At 36.9% G+C, this 23,035-nt stretch overlaps 1 protein-coding gene across 2 annotated transcripts; it reads right to left on the reverse strand.

The window, feature by feature from the left end:
- Positions 106-22,182, reverse strand: LOC109727312 (callose synthase 3-like). Of its 2 annotated transcripts, none has more exons than XM_020257378.1 (43): positions 21,988-22,182; positions 21,654-21,871; positions 20,234-20,334; positions 19,087-19,211; positions 18,902-18,995; positions 18,644-18,754; positions 18,408-18,524; positions 18,156-18,248; positions 17,966-18,057; positions 17,645-17,771; positions 16,405-16,542; positions 16,242-16,318; positions 16,050-16,143; positions 15,533-15,655; positions 15,301-15,415; positions 13,999-14,333; positions 13,852-13,904; positions 13,702-13,762; positions 13,027-13,108; positions 12,903-12,952; positions 12,725-12,811; positions 11,620-11,754; positions 11,394-11,491; positions 11,222-11,306; positions 10,948-11,108; positions 10,731-10,854; positions 10,534-10,646; positions 9,459-9,588; positions 9,165-9,316; positions 8,561-8,670; positions 8,346-8,471; positions 8,154-8,222; positions 7,887-8,058; positions 7,037-7,193; positions 5,248-5,367; positions 5,054-5,172; positions 4,875-4,958; positions 3,295-3,407; positions 2,990-3,219; positions 2,102-2,905; positions 1,933-1,983; positions 1,291-1,476; positions 106-956 (listed from the first exon to the last, which is right to left on the reverse strand). In XM_020257378.1, the coding sequence occupies exons 2-43, from the start codon at positions 21,838-21,840 to the stop codon at positions 705-707; spliced, it is 5,853 nt and encodes a 1,950-aa protein (XP_020112967.1). In that variant the 5' UTR covers positions 21,841-21,871; positions 21,988-22,182; the 3' UTR covers positions 106-704. The 2 variants fall into 2 exon arrangements, with proteins under 2 accessions (XP_020112967.1, XP_020112968.1); XM_020257379.1 differs by having other exon boundaries at positions 21,957-22,182.

Consider the following 23,035-nt stretch of genomic DNA (forward strand, 5'->3'; position numbering starts at 1 on the left):
AAAATCCGATAATAATTACAAACCACGAAACAAAATTTTTAAATAAGATAATATAAAATTAAACAAGATGAGTGCAAATTCTTTGAACGTTCAGAGTGCCTGAAATTACAAGAATAAAAGAAAAACACAATCCTTGCATTTTCACAAACAACGCCATCGTCATCCCCGTCGGATTACATATACTTGTTACAGAAAAAAACCAAAAAGAAAAGAGTATACATATCTCAATGTAGAATACCACGACCAGCCAAAAAAAAAAAGGACCTCGTCCACAACCCCAACACAAATCCTTATTTGAGGAACAAAATTTACCCGCAATGTACAAGTGATCTTCATGAAGAGACAAATGCAGGATTGTTTTGTGTTACATGCCTTCAAAAACGATTCAACCCAAATTACGATAAATTACACATTGCTTACTAAAAGATTTAGCCCTAATAAGCTACTAGATTGCTCACTTCATATGAGGTAAAGACCCCCAAAACAAGGGAACTAATTAACAATCATGCACAGATAATAGAGCAGATAATACAATTAGGCAGCCTCTAGGAAAAATATAGAACTAGTAGTTCATACAACAACAATAGAAATATCGGAACTAGCAATGATTTAGCATATATACAAATAGGCCGCATAACGGTTTAATGTCCTGACACAGGCACAAAATAAAATCAGGGGGAATGGGAATGGGGAAAGACGCCGATTTACTCCTTGTGGTTGCTGTTCGAGCGGTCTTTCTTCTGGCCCCCGAGAATACGGGAAATTTGCAGGCCTCTGCTGAAGGCTTGATTGAAAAGCATCCTTGTCTGGAACTCGGAAACAAACGGGAACCAGGCCAAGAAGGCGATCGGAGTGAACAGGAGAAGGCCCATTATGATTTCGTAGCCCCGAGCTAGTGCCTTCACGGATTGCCATATCTTAGCCCTTACAACGAGAGGCTTACAAGCTTGTGCAATCTGAGATGAAGGCCAAGAAAGAAGGTATGTGATTAGAAAGGAACTAATAAGTGCCTGCTTTGGCTTGGCCTCTGGGATTTATATATTCCGGAAATTAAAGCTTCAAAATCAGGAGCTTTCCGGGCCGCAAAAGCCGAAACTCCTATTTGAAGCTTCTGCTTCAGCAGCAACCAACAGCTGTTAGTGAAATGAATAAGCTGTTGGAGACTTGGAGCCTCTCCGAAGAGCTCTACTACTCAATCAACCATTTTATGTGAAAGGTTCGAATTGCAAAACCAGAGACAAACAAGCAAAGCAAATTACTGAAAAGAAATAGCTGAAATAAAAAGAGTACCTGAAGCATCCCCCATCCGGTTGGCAAGAAAGCAAGGCAGCAGACAAATATGTCTTGAACAGTCATGTGAGCAAATGCTATGAGGACTACAAGTATGGAAATGAAAGTTACAAAGAGAAGGCCCTTTATTAGCCGGAAAACAAGCTGATAATGGGCACTGAATTTTAGCCGACCAACAGACACCACCTGCAGAAGGAAAATATATAAACAAGTCAGTAAAGCAACAGCGGTACCAATTAAGCACATAAATGCAAGCCATCGCAGTTTATGCTTGAACATAAAGCATAACCAAGTAAGAGTTATAAACACTGTTCGTAGAATCCCGATGTCCCATCTTTTTGTAGATTGCCGAAGACGCCTGCTTTCTTAGTGACTACCAACTCTCGATGACAAAACATAAATGCTGTGCATATACTAATGTGATTTGACTGTAACCAACCACACGGGTCGAGAGGAAGATTCTCTCTACTGACTCGTAAGGAGATTAATGGGCCAAGATTCTAAAATATTATGCTTCTAGGAGGCAATTAACAACCCTGATTGCATAAAACAAATGCAATTCAACTCTTAAGAACAATCTATGAGGAAAGGCCATTTAGAATAAAATGGCCTATGTTGGTGGTTGAAGGAACGCTACTTTACCTTCATGACAAGCAATATCACCAAGATCACAAGCCACGATACACAATAGACCTGAAAATATTACAAATCACAAGGCAAGAATGAGATTTTCTTTGGATAATTGGTGAAAAATGATAAGCAGCAAATGAGTAATGCATCAGTATATGTCAAGTTGAAGGGCAAAAGATACCAGCACACTCTGGGTCTTGAACCTCTTAGTTATATTCAAATGATACACGAGCCCATATTGATATATAAAGAAGCGTAATGCAAGTAGTATTTCAACAACAATCCCACGCTTCCCAGAATGCCTAAGATGTTCGTGCTCCATCTCCCACCACGATTCCCAACTCTTCTCTGGAAGCACACCGATGCCCCCACGGTTGCTGATCCACTTATGCCAATCAGTCCAATCATCGACAATCTTTTGCCATTCAAAACCCGAAGGGTTAAAGAGAAAAGGAGCAAAAAGCCAGGTGCCGACCATAAACCACATAGACACAGTAATAAAGATGTATGCAACAGCACCTCTATATGACTGACCAAAGATTTCGTACACAATAAGCAGAATCATCAGCTCAATACCCTTAACAAAATGACTGCGAGAATACAAACGATAATTGTCGGCAAACTTGGCGTGGAACACCACAAATCCACGACCTGTAGCTCTATATTCGGCACCTCCATGGAGCAACGTCCTTCCATAATAATGTGTCTTAGTCCCTAGAGAGAACGTAAAGAATACTGAAGCGAGTTGTAGTTGCATAAGAATGAATTCACTCAACGCAGTTCGGAACCCGTTCTCCAGACCAATTTCCATCATCATAGGAAGTGCCATCAAGAAGCCTAGCTGCACAAAGGACTGAGAAACTAGAGCAACCTGAAGAGGCTCATTGTGAATGAATCTTTTTCCGGTTGATAGTGCTGCATCAAGACCACTGAGAACAAGATACAGGCGTCCATACAGGAATACATACACTATCAAGACAGTTATCTGCACCAATCAATCAGGTAAAAGTTAATTACTTACTGCAAACTAGTTATAGCTATGAAAGGATTTCAGTGTATAAAGATGTACCATTGTACTGAAGTAGAAGCCTACTGTAGTGAAGTAACATGACAGCATTCTAAAGAAATCAAAACGGTGTCCGAGCCTGTAGATGTCACGACTTAATGTTTGTTCCCCGTTACCATTTGCTATCTTCGCCTCGAATAGAGAGATTTGATTAAGACCCACATCTCTTCCCTTGCCAACTTGCATGTATTCATGATGAGTAACATTGCCTTCACGCAGCGTCGAATTGAAACCTGGCATACAGAAAAAACATATGTCATGATAAAAAAATTTTGAAGCATGAATCGAGAAATGAAAGACCTGCATACCTGCAAATATGTCCTCACTCAAATTGATAATTTTGGACGCCTTGCTTATACCACCCCTCGTTAGGTGGAAAAGCCGGTCGAAGACATCAGGATGACCATAATGGAACCGAACCCTGCACAGGAAAAAGGAGGTTCAGAGAAGAGAGAAAAAGGTTGTAGAACATTGTAGGAAAGAAATGAACACGCCTTAACATCAAGCATTTCTCAACTAGCACACAAAACCGCAAAAATGATTAGACTGAAGTTCCTAGAAGACAATAACAGAAAAAGGAACCAAAAATGAGAGGTAAAAAAAAAACACTAAAATCCACCCAAATATATGATGATTGCTCGCCAAGTAGATTGAAATTCAAAACCTTGGTAGAGATCAGATTCCAACGGTAATCTTATAAAAATTAAACCTTAGTATATAGCTTTCAATCCTACAGCTAAAGCTGCTTGTATAATTTTTAGCTTTCTGATTCTATCATCAACGCCCATTGACAAAGAAACTGATGGGGAATCGGGTCTTTTTCGGATATATACTCGTCGTCAGAACCGTATTCAGAATATTTGGTTGGACGATGGACCAGTACTAGAAGTCTGACGTAAATCTGAGTTTGATTTCAGATTCGGTGGGTTAATTTTGAGAGTTTTATTAGATTAGGATTTTTTTACTTTATTTGGAAGCTTTAGATTAGAATTCTATTCCTTTCTAAAACTCTGTTTTGATTTCTGCTATGAGAATTTGTTTAATTCCCTTTTTAGGACTCCTAGTCGTGTTCCTAGTCGTTTTAACCCATATTCTATAAATAAGGGTCAAGACTCTGTAATAATGTATGCTTTTGATTAATGAAAATTGAATTATTTGAATTCCTCCTGAATTTTCCTTGCCTTTGCGAAAGCGTCGACTGGATTGAATCCGGCTCGAGAGCTCAGTCCCGTGGATTATCTTTTCCTTTTTCGTTTATCTTCTATTTTATTTTAGCCGTTAGATTACAAATAAAAGATAGCCACTGAGATCGACCTATCTGTGCGGGACTCACCAGCAGGATCTCCGCACAACAAGGATGTACAGGAGAAGCCGTTCGTGAGGCGCATTCCCCCTACGATCCCGTCGTTGCCGCAGCAACCATCTAATCGAGATTGCAATCCAAGCCTTCTCCGTGGAAACGAGTCGTCATCGAATCCTTCAATTTCTCTATTCTTTCTATGGATAATTCCTAATTCCTATTATCCTATTTCTAATTCCCTCCCTTTCTAAACCCTTACTCTAGCTCTCTTTTCCACTATTTTAGAAGTTCTAACGAAGCAGCTAAGATCCGATGATCGAAAGAAGTTACATCGACTCGCTCACGTGCAGACAATGGATCCGACCTTGCGGAAACTCGAAGGTATGATCTTTCCCTAACCAATCTCTTATTTGAGTTATCGAATTTCCAGATTTGTTGTTTATTTCTTTTTAGTTTGATTTATAGGAATCGCTTGATATGTATTTTGAGCAATTCTCGAAAGCCCCTAAACTCCCTAAACTGTCCTGCATTGGTAACACTAACGGAAAAAAAACCCCATAATGTCACAGCCAAAATTAGAAGACTCACCTCAATGGGTTGGCAAGTACACGTTGCCCAATAGTCACAAAACTGGTCTCCTGATTTGACATAAACCATGCAAGAGAAGAAACACTGCACAATGTACCAGATCAGAAATTGTACCCGTCAGAACTTGAACATCAAAAGGCCTCCAAGTTGGTTGGCTTCTAAGAATGTAAAGTACCTACCTTCCAGTAAATATATGTTCCCTAACTCCAAGTATTGAGGGATATCTCACACCATCGTGCTTCTTCAGGAATTCTTGCAACAGATTTCTCATCTTGAATGCCTCCTCCATGTAGTGCTCCTATATTTGGTGCAAGAGAAGATAGGATGCTAAATAACATCACCACAAACCAAAAGCAAAAATAGACTTGTTTACCTGGTTCATATCTATAGCCTGCAAGCCTTCACCTCGCGTGAAAATAATAGCATGATTTTGGTTTTCAGGCTTCCCTTCACCTAATATGGGATAGCCAGGAAGCTTTATCCGGTAAATTACCTGTGCATCAGAAACACAGACGATCAACAGTATTTCTACAACTGCAGAGACTAATGCACAGAAGAGCCTTAGAAATATTGCATCATTTAATAACATGAAAGGTTCATGATAAATAGAAAACCAATTGGAACAGCTATTAGATCTTACGAAAGATATATACTGAAGTTCAAAAAACGAAAAAATCTCACAAAATCTGACGGCAGAATTAGGATGAGAAATTTTTCATATTGAAAGCATTACAATTTCTATTCTCAAGACAATCATGGAAATACCAGTACATTAGTGCATCTCATAATATAACACTCAAAATCGGAAATTAATGAAGAGTACGCAGATTTTAGCATTTTGGAACCATATATTTGGATCACAAGACCATTCAATGAGGTCCAATTTTCACATCCTTCATTGGACAAAAAAGACTCACAAACTCATCATCGGCAACTAGTGCCCAACTAGCCTGTCTTAAAGCATTGGATAACTAAAACAGAGACTAGATATAACTAATGAAAATGTTAACTACGTGAAGATAGAAAAGATTGCTAAAGCTGTCGGTTAGAATGCGGAAGTTAAAGCAAAGATGACGTAGATAACAAGTGAGTTTTCTACTCCTTAAAACTAATACACCGATCATAGTTTACAAGAGACACCACTTAGAGAGAGGTTAGAATAGGTAATTGAGAACTAGATTGGCATGCTGGATAGAACAATCAAACTTGTATGCAGATCACGAGTTGATCATTTGATTTATTTATATCCAGCTAAGGCAGAATGGACCATACAAAGCAAGATGGAAATAGTGAGTTGATAGTTGGGGAAGCTATAACAAGTGAAGGAATCTGATAGATGAGGGCAAAATTGGAAGGGATCCAGTTGAATCATTCCATAGAGATTTAATGCCTTACTATAAACTGGATCTGGGATGATCAGAATGGCCCTCAATTGGATTTAACGTCTCACTATAAATTGGATATGGGAATGAGAGATTAAATTCAAATAGTTTGTCACTCGCACTCTATTGTTTAAACCTAATAATCATGGGATTAAAAAGAAAGGGGTAAGCCACAAAAGTATACACGAAAAAAAAAAAAAAAAAAAAAAAATTACCTACTACATACGGTGCAAATGTGCAGTCTATATCATGCACACAAAACAAGCAGATCAAACAAGCGAACAACTATAGGTCAAAGGAGAAATACAACTTCACCGTAAAATAAACCAGTCATCGCCAGCTCAATCTGATAAAGAAGTGCTATAGGACAACTATTTCAAACAGTTATATTTGATCCTTCAAATTTTCATCAAATCTATCTGTCAGTCAATATATATTGGATATATTAATCTAGAAGACTTCAGCATGCATTAAAAACAAGGCAATCAAGATTCAACGATGTCTTCCCCAGGATAATATTCCTAGGAGTTTGCCATATTAGAGCTCGGTTAAGTCAAGATATTTAGCGGTAACAACTAAATTTCCTTACAATGATTTGTTAAATCAATATTCTGTGTCATAAGCCTCTCACAAAATGCATGTCAGCAAATGTGACTTCGGAGAAATAATTACCATCCAGAGAAAGGAAAAAATATTTCTTTCCTCGACAGGTGAGAAAGGAATGATTTTCAAATATATCAAATGTATATAAGAATAATTTAATACAAGACAATATATTACCTGGTCAAGATTTTGTACTGTCTCTGAAGATTCATCAGTTTTAGTCGAAGCCGCCGCCTTTACCAGTGCAGAGTAATAAACCTTCTCAATCTTTTTAGACCTATCTTTGCTAGTCTCTTCTACCTCATCAACATAAGCGACACGAAGAGATGGATATCTGCCAAAACAACGCCATCCTTTCTAGTCAAAGAGAGTATAGAAACATAATTTGTACAAACTAGAAATATAGATCAGAGAAAAAAGAGCAGAGTGTCCCTGGTAGGCTTAATAAAGAGCCGCAACTTTAACAATTGAATTAAACTTTCTCATGTGCATACATTGTGTACTTGATAATGCATGTAAAAAGGAGATACAACATAATTTAGCATATGAAGATGCTATACAATAAGCATACAACTTACACAAAGACAATCCCAAAAAAAAGGGGGAAAAGTGAAATGTGTTATTTTAACAATGAACTCAGTAAAACAACAAGTGGCAGCCATGTTGCCCATCGGCACGGTGGGGGCACAGGCCTGTGCCCAATGTACCGACAAGATATCAGCACAATACGACCCCTTTGTCGATGACACATCTCAAAACCCTCTTTTTATTAAATTTAGCAAGTAGTTACCTCAATAAAGTGCAAAAGATTTGATAAAAATATATAACAAGGAATATATAACAAGGAAAATATTGGTGCCAAAGAAAATTAATATTTTATGCCACTGGGTGTAGGCATACAAGTATTTTTTTTGACCGGCACGATATTAGCACGGCACATCACGCATTGAGACGCACCATGCAAAAAGTATTCAGCACAACCCCGTGCCACGACACTTAAATTCTTACTAAGAGAAATCATACATACGTTGTCATGAGTCTTAGAATATCCTGTGCACGATGATCTCCTGAACGTTTCTGAATTCCATAGTTTTGGCAAGAGACAACATATGTGAACTTCATATCAGCTACAGCCTGGCATTGAGCCCATAAAGATCTTCCAACATTATCCTCAGCTGCTCTGTAACCTTCCATAAGATCTGAAGAAAGTATCAAACAATGTTATTGAAGAAGTCATTACTTTTGAAGTGGTGAATTAGGAAATCATGCAATCAACAGTTCACATCGGAACTACCTTCATCTTTGGCCATATCAAGAAAAGCCTGAAGTTCCAAAGCTTTTCGATAGTACATCATTCCTCTGACTGTAAATAAGTACAAACAAAAGTGCGGTAGAAGGTAAAGCAAAAGATATGTTATGTGATTAGAGAGAGAATGTATAATAAGCAGGAAAAGGGTGGGGAAAACCCACAATAGAAATCAAATACCTGTTCTAGTTAAAGTCTGACCCCTATATGACGCCCAAAGACGAAGCTCCTCTTCCAACTCAGGATTTTCACGAAGCTGTTCCTCCGTAGTGCACCCTACTCGCTCAAGAAAGTTTTTCCATTCATCTACAAAGCAGCAGCACATGAAAGATCAGTTCAAATTTTGACGGTTAATAGAACATTCTGAACGTCGATCTATTAGGAATAGAAAAGACCTGGATATATTTTTTGCAAGTAGAAAAGGATGGAAACTCCGTCTTCATTTTCCGCCTTTAGACCTTCTAAAGAGAAAATAACATCTTCCTTGTAGTAGGGTGTCAAGACACTGGCAGAGGAAGCCATGCCAGCAAAATCAAAAAAGGGTTCACGTAGAAGAACCAAATAGTTAAATATGGAGAAAGCAGCAAATAAAAAAAACCAAAATATTCTAATGATGATCCCGCTCATTATGACTATAAACTAGACTGTACATCCAAGTAGAACCATCATTTCTCATGAAATATAGCTCTTTTCATTAAGTACGGTAATTAACATGAATTTAAGGAAGAGAATACGCGTTTGTTTTATCATAGGAAGGCCCTACATGTTGGAAGTTATGGCGCAGACATTGATAGTTCCCACACAAATACAGAAAAGCCAAGATATAACAAACAGGAAATAAGATCGGAAATCCAAAGAGAATAAACATATACATTCTTATCAGACAAATCAGCACAACCAGTGCAAGGAAATAACAATTGTGCAGATAAGAATCCAAAGTTAGGAAATATAACTCCCGAACCCATTACATGAGTATACAGAACCAATTTTGAGACTTACGAGAATGATAGCATATTACGGACTTTAGGAGCATTGGGCATATCCATAAACAAAGAATTGGAAAAGAAAGATATACGCCTTCTAGCATCAAGGTTCGTAGGAACATCCATCGCAGATTCCTTCACAGTGAGCAACAGATAAAGTCTCTTGATCTGGAATCATTAAATCACAATAAACCCAATAGTCAATTTGTCAGAATGGCATAGAAAATACATTCAAGCATATAAAAAGCAAAAAAGAAGTCAATTATCAAAACAAGGTGAAAGGAAAGTTCATATATCAAAATAAACAAACCTTCTCGGTCCATGCATCAGATTCTTCAACAGGAAACTTAAGGGCTCGGGTGAACAACTGATCCTGTTGATCGAGTGGCGTTATACCCTCATGCATTTTAGAAGCTCCACCATGGATGGAATCCAAAAGACTGCAAGAAATGTACAATGATCATAATTTGGTTTACTACAAAGTACAAACTGACCACAGACTCAATTTAGCATGCACAAGAGAAATTTTTTTTGTTGAAAATTTATCATACTTGATACAATAGATAACAGAAGTACCTCCAAGTTTTAAGCACAAGATACTATATGCAAACAAAATGCTTAAAAGTGAAGAGCTGTATTGCAACCATTTTGATAAAAATCCAAGGATATGATTACCTAAACAGAAGCGAATATAGGGTATTACATCAATTTTCCAGTTTGACCTACCTCCTACTGCTTTAAGCTGCACTCACCTCTAACAGCATGCAATGCACATAGAAAAGTTTAGAGCTTATCACATCACGAAAAGAGGAGATGATATTTGGAGACCCAAAGCAAAAGTTCTAATTTGGAGCTTTTTGTTTGACCGGTGACCGCTGAGAGAAGGTAAATAAAAGATTTAATACAGTGCTTCACCTAATAGCACTAATCAAACAACACTTCAGCAAACACTACACCCTATGGTAGGGCCAAACAGGCCCTAAGGTAGTAAAAAGTGGTAAGATGGCACAAAAAGCATTGCCAGGAACTGACTGCCTTGCCTCTGGCATATGCAGCAACTATGCAGAGTATAAGCGGTGCTTCTTTGTAGACCGAATGTATACATTAGCAGGTACACATAATCAGATCAAGTCTGTACAGAATTAACTACACGCTAAATATTAAATCATCCAGAAAATATGTAACAGTCCAAAGTTATTGTTAGCCCATCCAAACTACACTTTCAACGTTATTCTTCTCCCATACGAACTTCTTTATCTAATAATAAACTTGAAAAGTTAGAATAGAGAAATTTCAGAATTCATCACTTCATTGCTCTATCACCCCTGAGATAAAAAGTAGCAATATCATATTTACTTCAGCAAAGGTTTATTCATCATTCTTACCCAGAGAGTTGTTCGTCCATTATATGTTCGTCCATTATATCCCTTGTGACCACCTCAAGCATGTCTTGGAAAAGAATAATAACCTTATCTAAGTCTTCCTCCTTATTTTTCTTCTGCGGTGACATACAAAGTTGAATGAGACCATATCCTTTGCAAAATTGTGAGAAAGCAACTGAATCATGACGTTAAGTTCATACCAGTAGATCAATCAATTCAACAAACTTGTTATATAGATCGGGGAGGAACCTCATGTTCAAGCCCTTTATCAATGTATCATTCCCAATGTGCCCATCCACTGCATCAAAAATTTTTCTTATGACCCTGAAAAATGTTAGTAGTTTCATAAGACAAAAAGGCATAGTAATGCCCGACGTGTAAAACCAACAGTCGACAAAAGAAGAAAATACAACTCACTCTTTTTCACGCCGACCAACAACTAAACTATTTATAATGTTCTTAAAAGATGCGTAGCACTCCCTAACAGCAGAGAGCATATAAGGATCTGAATAAACTCTCTTCTTCAGTTCACGATCTTTTCCATCACTGTCTGCTGCCATATCCAATGCTATTGGAATCTAGACATCAAGCTATTAGAATCAGACCGTTTTATGAGCACAGAAAGCTAACATATTATTCACACAATTGAGAAAGAGAGAGAGCTCAAATGTGTGCAAATAAGGGGCCGAACCTTGCTTGCAAGCAGGAAAGGAGGCCACTGGAAAAGGTCCAAGTCACGATCTTTTGAGTAGGGAACAAGCAACAGTTCCATTTCGCTAGATTCAACTGGTTAGTTAATGTCACATACTCAAAAGAAAAAAAAAAAGAAATGCAACAAAACAGTTTAAAACGTATTGTCATACTTGTTGGTTATCAAGTCCTCTTCCCGAAAACTGGTGATTATCTTGTTCCAAATTTGAGCAAACCTTGCTGCTGCCTTCTCGTTGTCACTAGCAGGCGTCTGAAACCCCGAGGTGCAAAAAGAGAGCAAAATGAAAACATAATCTAGCAAGATCACTTTGTCATAGCAAACAACAAAGTTACAGCAGCTGTACAGTCGCATAATAAACATAAGGCAAGGAACTTAACCTCAGCAAATTTGCTTGATAAAGAAGCCCGTAACCCTTTCCTTTTGTTATCAGACTTCTCAACTGGAACCAAGCGCGCATTGAAAGCACCAGGCAATGATTGAAATCGAGATCTTAGCATTCCTAGAGTGCGGATCTGTTCTCATAAAACAAAAAAAAAAAGCATGTAAAATCATGGAAAATAACACAAAAACAAAATTATGTTGTTTTAGATATTAAAAAGACAAATTCAGCATCCAAAGCAGCTAGTGCCTATTATAATAGTAAACATGAGTGATTGGCCAAAAATCAATACTAAAATTGAATATAATTAAAAATTAAACGAGTTAAGGTACTCCACTGTTCTTTCTTCAACTTAAAACTGCTCACTTGCTTGCAATGAAATCCTAAACGGGTAAGATGTTTCGACAAACGTGTAGGGCATTTAAGCATTTACTTTGCAAATTTTATCTTTAATTTTGGATATACATTTCAGTTTGTTCTTAGATTAGCTTTTGGAGAGCAGGTAAAAACGATGTAAATTATGTCAAAGGAGGATCAAAGGACAGATCGTCTTCTCAGTCCATCACATACTCCTGTATTCATGGAATTGGGTCTCTTAGTGATCAAATCTTCTAGCAATCATATCTACTGTGCCTTACTAAAGCTGCAGAACTCATCCCATCAAAAAGTTCCTTGCATAGAAAGATAACAATAAGATGAGAGGCATATATGCCTTGATCAAATCTTCTAGCAATCATCCTTACCATGCATTACTAAAACCGCAGAACTCCTTCCATCAAAAAGTTCCTTACAATACAAAGAGGCATATCCCTTGCACACGAATATGGCAATCAAAACAAAAATCAACATACCAACATACACAGCCTATCATCAAAAAACAATACTTTAATTCCTAAGCGGTCTGAATTGCATTGCAGCTTCAAGAGATTCAAACTAAGGTAGCTGTAATCTAAAACTAGCATACTCAAAAATAAATAAATAAAAAATGTAACTACCTACTCTAAGGGCACAAATACACAAGCAATGTGAATCAACTATCACAATCCAGGTTGTTTAGTATATTTAGGAAAGAAGTAACTCAGAGAAAAGAGGCATGACCAAACCTCTCCAAGGCGACGGAGAGCACCATAAATACCACCAACTAAAGTTGAGAAAATTGCATACCAAATCTGAGTATCCATGAAGTATACCTAGAGGCATCCATTAACTAAATTAGCAATAATTGAAAAAACAAAAAGCAAAGATAGCTTGTACTTGCAGGCAGAATTAAAGGAAGCTTACAAGAACAATTGGAGCCCAAAGTGCAATCACAACACCAATATTGTTATTTGCTGCAGATAGGATTAACAACATAAGCTGAATTTCACTAACATCAAGTGGTGTAAAATCATACTCGAGTTAGTACCATGTGGGAAGAATTCGTGCCACTGAAAAGATGTAATAGGTTCTCTCATGATATCTTTTGTTGGTTTTACAAGAGGCTTTATCTGCATTGAGAAAGTTCATAGGCAATAAATCCACAGTAATTTGATAAAATCGAAGTTAAAATAAGTAAGGAAGACGCAAAACATAGGAGAGAAATTTACACAAGCACAAATAATTTTACACAAGCACAGTTGATTGTGACAAGTATATTTCTCATATCGACCGAGTTACCGAAAAATTCTTCTTACTTTTTCTTCCAAATTAGCTCCATCAATTCAAGTTTATTAAAAATTTTAACTTCATGAAAACAATGAAGAGTTTAAAAACAAAGAAAGATGCTGCAGGGAGAAAGTTTTCATTAAAAGCACCATACAAGGGTCAATAATGCACCATTAAGCCTATGATCTGCTATACATGATTAACATCACATAAACATCATGATTCAAATTAAATGATTACAAATTATAATTATACACAACATTCATTTTCTCCAATGCAAAATATTCATGGATATGGAGGTAGTAAAGACTAGGCACTAAAGGAACATGTTCCACATTATCAAGATGAATTTTTCCATACAGCCTTCATTCATGTAGTAGCAGAACTCAACCAAGGATAAAAAAGAAAAGAAAAAACAAACGAAGAAAAGAGCTACCTCAATGTAGAAACTAAATGCCAACTTCGTCGCTAAAAGAAGAACCCAGAACATAGTATACCTGATATTTGGCAAACAGTCAGTGCAAGGAAAACAGTAGGCCAGTATTCAATATTAACATCTACGAAGAGAAATAATACTGAATCTTACTTGAAAAGGGAGAATGCGCCCTCATGCATACCCCTTCCGACATACAATCGAGGCTGCCAGTTACAGAAGTTATTGAACTGGACTTCTAAAGCAAATGCTCTACAAACTAATCCATAACATAAATAAAGAAGAAGTCAAACTAAATACCTGAGACCACCACATCATGAATGTTACGATCTTAAGGTTTGATCTCTCAAGAATTCGCCTTAGGAGTGGAAAAAGAAACAACAAAGCAGAAAGAATATTTGGCGATAAATATATGACCACGGCCAAGATGTAAAGTGACGGCTGATTCTGACCATCACCCAGCCAACCTTTGATTGTCTTGGCTAGACCAGTAGGATTCTCCCATGTGTAGGCATAAGTTACAGGTAGAACTACCACCCACGCAGCAGCTGATATCAACTTCAAAATAAATCGCAGCTTAACTGCTAGGGACATACTTCTTCTTGCTTTCCAACTCAAAATTATATCAAGGATGGCTGCAGAGGTAAACAATCATCAAACATAAAACTAGTGAATATATGTTAATTTAATGAATGAGAGACAAAAACCAGGAAATGTATGAAGTTATACGCCATAAAATACATCACAACTTTCGTAACTCTGTAGCCAATTATTTTTGTAGTCAATAAAAAATACACAGGAATATAGCATCACAGTTACAAATCATGAAATCTGCAGCAAACTCTCTTGTCAAAGATCAATGAGTTTACCTTGTAGAACTGGTTTCTGCGTGATTAAAATGTTTTAACTAAACGAACAAAACTGGCAGTTGTTAATTAATAGGGACCTACTTAATCCTGAATTATAAAACATCATGACTACAACTTTAAAAGAAAAATCTTGCTAAGTTCATTATTCATCCTCATTCAACTCATTAGAAAGCTGAGATCAGCAACTTCTCGGTTGCTGAGAATAATCACATTAATATGCTAAAATTATGCAAATCCAAAACAACTATCCATGATAGAATAGTAAAATCCAGCAGTAGCAGAGACTGATGTGGAGTAACAACAAGAATCTACATAAAAATTGGAATAATGGTTTACGAAATAAACAGTTATTAGGAGAACAGATAAGAAAGAAAAGGCACAAGCTAAATAAAGTCGACTAAACGATACCTCAAGTGTATGTGGAATTCTCAAAAGCTTAGGGGGTATTTGGTTCCCCCGAAAAAAACTCCCAGAAAAAAGTTTTCTGGCTGGAAAAGTATTTTCCATTAGTTTGGTTCCAAAGGAATGTAATTTTTCTGGAAAAAGTTTGTTTTTCCAGATTTCATGGAAATGTCTCCTTTTCATTTTCCAGATTTTCTTATCTGGAAAACAAAAATGAAAACTATGATAGGGTGTTTTCATGGAATTTTTTTCCCCCGGAAAACAGATTTCCACGATTTCCCGAGAAACCAAACACCCCTTTAGCAGCTTAGAAAATAATGTCAGAACAAACCTTGTCCCAATTTTAGTATAGCAGCAGTTATAAATATGCTCAAAACCTTCTTAAACACTCCACCATCAAAGATATCACTAGGTGATCCACCATTCCAAGCAATTATAATCATAGCCTGAAAGAAAGAAAACAAAAGAATCCCTATATAGAAAGAGGCAAGAAAGAAGAAAAGAACCAAGGAAATGGAGGAGATCCGAATAAGTTGACAACAGCAGAAAAGATAAGAAGTAACCTGTAAGCATAGAATAAGGAAACTCCACATCCTGTCAAAACTTCGGAAAAGATGCCAAAATGAGCGTATTTCGACAAAATTTATCTTTCCAATCCATCGATCAGTACGAGCACGTTTGTTCTCCTAAATTACAATGAAAATTCAGTCAAGATAACACTACAAAATGATAACAGAGCAAAACTAATTCAGCTTGCCTAATTAGCAAACAGTAGTTTTATCAGAAATTTCTTATAGTATGACTGCATCTTGAGTTTCATCAGCAAAAATGTGTTTATAACCTCATCAAACTTCAGTCGCTGTAGTTCAAAGTAAGAAATTGAGAACCCAATAAGACCTCTAAATAAACCCTACGGCCCAAACTTACCTTTACTTCCTACTAAGTACTAACCTAGGAACTGGAAGTATACTAAAACTAGGTTTGCCTTCTCTTGGACGTATATATTGCGACTAAACCAACCTGTGACAATTCTGTACGTCAAAGAGTATAAAAAGCTACTCATTCGTAAAGGAAGCTTACCCCATTTTTTACATTCTGAGAAGTATCAGGCGGATGGCCAAAAAAATCAGCATCAGCTCTCATAGGCCAGCCTAATCGGAAGCAATCAACTGACCTGCAAACAAATGTAATAAATTCAGATGAAGTTCCTAAAAGCATAAGTGAATGTTTGAAGCTCAAGAAGGTTATTCCAGATTTAATTTAAATTGTTACCAGAAATATTCATTTAAATCATCATAATTCCTCCAATGTGAATGCTTTGACTTGATTTTTTTGCTCCTGTCAGTTTCCTACAAGAAAACATATCAATCATCATCAACCGTGAGAATAAGAGAAACAAAAGTTTCGATTAGTAGTACTCAAACAAAAATTTTACCGTTTTTATAACATTGTAAATTGGAGTTACAACTTTCCTTAGAAAAGCTTCTTCATCACCCCCATATGCTGGCTTAATGTTTTCACCAGTCATTGCGCTGACATTCCCCGCCAGCATACCATATAGTTCAAATGCCATCTGTTAGAAAGACAAAATAAAGAGAAAGAGTCTTGTAAAAAGCCGAGTTTCATGAATTGCACCCAGCAGATGTATTTGTAGATTTGACCAGCACCACTTGGCCTTCTTGTATTCTCATGCAAGAACTAATGAACATGTAGTCACTTCAGATGTTTTCATTATATTTTATAGTAAATTCCAAAGCTTATGCAGGTATCCAAAGCCAGACCACTTGATTAAAATAGGACTGATCCAAATCGAGCAACAACCTGACCTAACACAATCAGCCACAAATAGCATATCTGAAATGATAACTTGACCTCATGTAGCTGATTGCAATACTAGCCAGCAGAAGGCTATTTCTATGCCATGCCCAGGGGTTTAGTTTTCAGAAAAAGTAATTTTTTTTTAATCATTAGAGATTTAGAGTAACAAGAGCCTCACAACATAAACCACACGGGACATGTACAGGCCCGCCACATGCATAGGGTTCCTCTGCCCATAAGGAGAGTCTTCTCTATATATACACGACGTCAGGCGCAGAACATCACTTTTTATGACGCTAGACTGCCAATAACTAGCTGAAGCCATATAAAACCACAAAAAACCAGACTAATTTACCAAAATCAAGCAAATTCATTTCAGTTTCAATCAAAACCAATATGTTTGTATCAAAACTTCAAGGAGTGCTCCAAAATAAACATTAAACACTATAAAGCAAAATATTATATAAAGAATAACTCCTATGACATGAAAGCCTTTTACTTTTTCTTATTTTTTATTTTTTCTTCTCCATTACTGTTCTTTCTTTAAACAGGTGGGGATGAAAAAAACCTGGTTTCTGATACTCAGAATGGAGACATTTAGTTTTGTTTAAAACTGAAATGAAGGCACGCATGCATCAAAACTTTTAGACTAACAACTTAAATCCTCTAACTGTTACTGCATTTCAGAACACAAAAGTTTGCCCCGTCTACCAATTTGAAACTACTAATTAAATCCATCTCTCAATTAACTTCCAAAATAAATATAATAAATATCAGGCACAATATCGCATTTAAAATGTAAAAGAGTACAGTAATAGTGCTGACTTAGAAAAGAGAATCATTCATAGACAGCATACATGATGATAGATGTAGCAAAGACACTCTGGCATGAACCTCAAGTTTGCTGCTTCACCCCATATGAGCAGATAAAGACCCATATAAAGAAGCTTACGCTGTTGTACTTCCTGTTGGATAGTTGGCAACCTATTTTTTTTCAAAAGTAAATTACGTCAGCAAGCTAAAAGATATTCGAGAATACAGGTATTTAAATTACTGGAATTCACCATGAAATAAGACCAAAAGCATGATGATGTTTTTAAAAAATGGAGCCAAAAGCAAAGCTATATTTGAGATATCATAGGAAACATAAAGTGTTTCCTACTTCTACACATCCTTACCAAAGACTACTTTTGCGGTTCAGGTACTTGCACCACTCCTTATAATTCTTAAACAGTCTCTTCATCACATCAGTTAGAGCGCGGTCGTCCAACTAGCAAATATTACAGGTGTTATATGGACAAACAAAAAGAATGGCAGAATCTTTGCTCATGTTTGTATACTGTGCTAAGAAGAAATAGATAAAGAAACCTTTGGCTGTTGGTCAGGCTTTGGAAACTGGCGTATATGAGCACTAGCAAGCAACAAAATCAGATGCTCCCTTTGATTAGACACATTGTCCTTCTGCAAAAAATAGAGAGAACCCTTATTTTAATGATTTTGTCCAGCAGAAGAATGAATTTAAACACCTAATATTTGTTAAGATGTTAAAGCTACTCTAGAAAGAACAATGTCACACGTGCAGTTGACGAAAAAAAAAAAAAAAGCTTTCCAACTGTACACCTGAAATCCAAACATAGCCTGAAGCCAATCGAGAAGATCTTCGTCAGGCTTTCTCTTGTGATCCTTCGGCCATGGTAGACCTCTGGTATTACGGAGGGCATAAACAGCAGCTTGAATCTACAGAATATGTCAATTGAAACCTTTAAGCTCGCTACGCAACTAAGGCATATCTTCAAGATAAAAGGTTTATGGCAAAAACAATGCAAGATAAGAAGGCCACAAATAGAGGAGCGAACCTCTGGATACCGCATGATAGCCTGATTTGCACTGTCGGGATCGAGAGGTAGGATATTGTAGGGTACATATATCTTAGTCTTTTCCTCTACTTGATTATGTGTTTCCAATATCTGCATGCAAGTTATTAATTGAAAATACAAGAAAACATGACTGTTAGGAAAACATAAATCAGATCAAGAAAGCTAAAACACATAAATCAGATCAGCAAAACTAATAGGTTAAATCGACATCAGTTAACCAATGTGACTAGTTCATACCGACTGATCAACTTCCAGCGACTGCGTTAGATTAACCGCTTTTAAAACCTCAAACAAGACAGCAGCAGTTTGATATGCCTTCATGAGCTGTGCACTGTAGACAATATATATTATATGTTTATGCACAAAACATCACTAATCACTCATCTAGATAGCATTACTGGCAAATTTAACAATCTACTTACCGATCAGCTTTGTCAGCAGCATTTTGAAGTGCTTGGATGTACTTCTTGTAATAATCCTGGTAGAAGGTCTTCATTTCTTTAGCATCACTCCGTTGAACCCTTCCCTTCAAAGTTGGATCATTCTCCTGGCAGAACAAAAAATTCACCAAATCAAACCCAAAGCACAGAAGTGCATATCTACTGATATCATGTCAATCTTCATCCATTTTCTAGTTAATCACGCAGTGCCTTCTCTTCTTCAAGGAAATAGCATAATAATTGCAAATACTTCAGAATTTTGCAAAGAGATAACAATAAATGCACTCAGTGATAATTGTTCTGATAGAAGTAGCCACCCATATAGCGTCATCTACTAACAGATGGCAGCGCCTTAAGCGTGAAAAAACAAGTGAGTTGATGTAACAGGGTACTCTATTAAGCACAGACAAGAACAAATGCATTCTTAAAGTACCAAGCCTACGGTCCGATAATGTACTGTAAGTATATTATCTCACCTCAATACCATGATTTACAACTATGAAATATTCATATGAATTGTCAAGCCTATGACAATTCCCCTAATAACCTGCTTTCACCAGGAAGAGGATAGGCAGCTTCCTTCCTGTTGGCCAACTTTCTATAAATTACAACAACATACGAGGTCTGCAGGCCACCTTCAGACTACATATGCTAAGTATATATAATCACACAAAACAGTTGCTAATAAAGCATGTTTTTGTCAATAACTCATAAGCAAATTCATAAATATTATACATCAGACAACTTCTTACAGAGTAAAATGGCACATTTATTTTCTACACAATAAGAATTTGTGGCGTTATTTGAGGGAAATTTACATAAATCATTAAACAAATGGCTTCTATTGCAAGCTGCAATACCAATCATGTGTTGAATGCTCAGTGCATCAAGTGCCATCGATGGTGCTTTATCAATAAGGTTGACTAGCATTACTTATAAAGAAGGGAATGTAAGCATATCACATATGCAGTATGCCCCTATAGACTGCAGCCTTTTGGGGCCTAATCGCCAAAATACAAGTCACCATGAAAAGCAACATAAGAATAAAAGATCTGACGGAACATAGAACAAAATACCAAGTGTAACTGATTCACAGTCATTTTTATTGCAAAAAATGCAGAAGCAATACCCTTTCTAGCCTTTGCAGAAGTGCAGTTTTAAACTGTCGCACGCCGCGACCGCTCGAAGTTGGATCCAGTCGGTGAGCCTTCTCAAATGCATAGAAACGGCCTGCTCATCCACAAAGGCCGGGCAGCACATAGGCAACAAATAAAAAAGAAGACCAAGGATAATATCTTCAGAGCTTCCAACAAAATTATTTATTAAGAGCATTAATAAATATACTTAAACAAAAGAATTTGAATAATGATGAGAGCACAACTAGTGTGCTAACAAGCAAAGAAAACAAGCAAACAGTAAAGAAACCAACCAGCTACTAAGCATGCAAGGACAAAAACACCTAGAAGCTATGATACTCTAGACATAGGAATGCTGACTAAGTAAACAACAGAAGTGAAGAATCGAGACAATTGCCAATATATAGGCAAAACTCATGTAGAGCTTACATGAACTATGTAGCACCTTTTGAACTAGGTATATGAACTTTAAAAGGTTTTGATTTTATTATTTAACCTCAAATTATTTTTGAAACAGTTAACGACCATCAGAAATTTTGATTATACTACCAAACCTTACAACATTTGCAACCTTTTTGACGGTGCACTCCTTACCTTTTAGACAGTGTACTCCATCAAATAAAAGGATATTCTGTTACATTACAAAACATCCAGTCCAAAATGTTACAACTATGCAAGTTAGGCGACTAAACTTTTTGAAACAAAGGTACAGATTTTGAAATGCTCTACAGTTCAGGAAAGGTTTGTATGTTTTCCCCTAATTCATACAAAACAGAAAACAGAATGATACTACATCATCGTACTTCAATGATTGTACTTGGTAAATATTTCCATCTGACTAAAGGTACCTTGCAAACAATCCACCCTCCAGTAAGTATCACGACAATTTTCCAAATAACATAATTTTAAGCTGCACCAATACTGGCTATTCCTTGCAATCCATCATGAAGGGAAACTCGCAACAACACAATCCACTAGTCACTAGATGGTAATTTCGACCAGAGATCCAAAACAGACTCCTCTAAAACACTTCTTAGTCTAATAATGTGCAGTAAATAGCAAACCGTTAAGAGCTCAGTAACTTCATAGACCGATCTCAGCTAGATTGAATCAAGGTTAGCTCCTTAGATAAAACAGCAAAATCTTCAAGCAAAATCGAGATAATGTTAAGAGATTAGCGGGCTATTTGGTCCAGCAACGGCTTTCGGTGAAATGCTGTCCAAATAGAGCTGTTTCACAAGCTCCGAACAGCTTTGTCGACAAGCTCCAAACTTAAGTAAGAAGCTAAAAGCTCCTTGGCACTAAAAAAAACTCATCTCAAAAATGCCACAAAAACTAAAATACTACCGAAAAACCCACGCAAAAGAATTGTAACAAAAGCGGGGGAAGGGATAGGAAAAGGCGAGAACTCACAGAGGTAAGCGACGCGAGGGTTGATCGATTCGACCTCGTTAGCGACGCGAAGGATGGGAGCGATCTCAACGAGCGAGGAGGGAACCAACTCACTATCAAAGATCGACTCCCCGAGGTTCCCCGCCGTTTGCGTCCGCATGATCCGCCGCGGCCCCGGCGGCTCGGGGCCTCTCCTCGACGACGACATCCTCCTCGCCCAACTCTCCTTCTCAAGAACCCTAAGCCAAAGACACCGATCAGAGCCCAAATCGCAGGGATCCGAGCTCCCACAGAGCTCGAGACCGCGAGAAGTGAAGCAATCACCTAGGGTTTAAGGAGCAGCGCTACCACTTACTGCTACTGAAGTGGTTACTCGCACGGATAACCCGACCTCGGCATGGGAGGCGGGGATCGGAGGTCGAGAGGAGACGAAACCCTAGCTCGAGGAAGAAGACGAAGGTAGAGATAGAGAGAGAGAGAGAGAGAGAGAGAGAGAGAGAGAGGTGTCTGCGGCAACGTAAAGCGAACGAGTAAGCGGAGAGAGTGATGGTGAGATAATAAGAAAAGGGGGATGTCGCTGAGACCATCGAGGAGTGGAGGGGTCAGAGTGTAATTTATTGCGCTGCGACCGAGGCGGTCGTTCGAAATGGGGCAGGGTTTTTAGGATTTATTGCGGTTTTGCCACTGACACTGGATTAGCGAAACGGCGCGGTCTTAATTAGCCTTTAATTACATTTACTTTCCGCGGTTACGAGATTCATTATTATTTTTAAAAATTTTTTCTTTTGAAAATGTATAGGGACCTCCTAGATTATAGGCAATTATGAAATAGCTACTCAAACTTCTTTTTTTCTTTTTTTTTATTAGTTGCATACAACATTTTATAATAAAATACAATTGCATATGTATCCAGAAGCAATAACGATCACCATTTTAATTTTATAGAATTAGAAAAGATGAAATTATAAGAGTTATAAATTTTTTTGAGCTTTTAAAATATAAAAAATAATATTCTTCACCCTTTAAATTATTAAATTCAATATTAGAAAAACTAATGAAAATAGAAATAATTTTATAAGCCAAATGACAAAAATAAATAAATTCGATATATATATATATATATATATATATATATATATATATATATATATATATATATATATATATGTCAGCTTGAGCTGATTTAAAAGTAACAGTAATATGCGGCGATTGTTTTTTTTTTTCAAAAAAAATATCTTTAGTTTTATATATTAAGGATAAAATCTAATAGTTTTTATATAATTTTGATTCATACTTTACTTATATATAATTAATGCTTCTATAAAATATATAATATAGTTTTGGCTCATAAAAAAAATAATTTATTGCAAAAAAAATATGTATAATAATAAAAATATTATTTT

Source organism: Ananas comosus, linkage group 22 (genome assembly GCF_001540865.1).
Source record: "Ananas comosus cultivar F153 linkage group 22, ASM154086v1, whole genome shotgun sequence".
NCBI classification, from domain to species: Eukaryota; Viridiplantae; Streptophyta; class Magnoliopsida; order Poales; family Bromeliaceae; genus Ananas; species Ananas comosus.

What these genes read in the sequence shown, in the direction of transcription:
- LOC109727312 (XM_020257378.1), bottom strand. Translation starts at nt 21,840, where the DNA reads ATGTCGTCGTCGAGGAGAGGCCCCGAGCCGCCGGGGCCGCGGCGGATC. An exon ending in GCACGAATTCTTCCCACATG is followed by an intron (nt 12,953 to 13,026) that starts GTACTAACTCGA and finishes TCCTATCTGCAG; the next exon opens with CAAATAACAATATTGGTGTT. An exon ending in CTTGCAAAAAATATATCCAG is followed by an intron (nt 8,472 to 8,560) that starts GTCTTTTCTATT and finishes GCTGCTTTGTAG; the next exon opens with ATGAATGGAAAAACTTTCTT.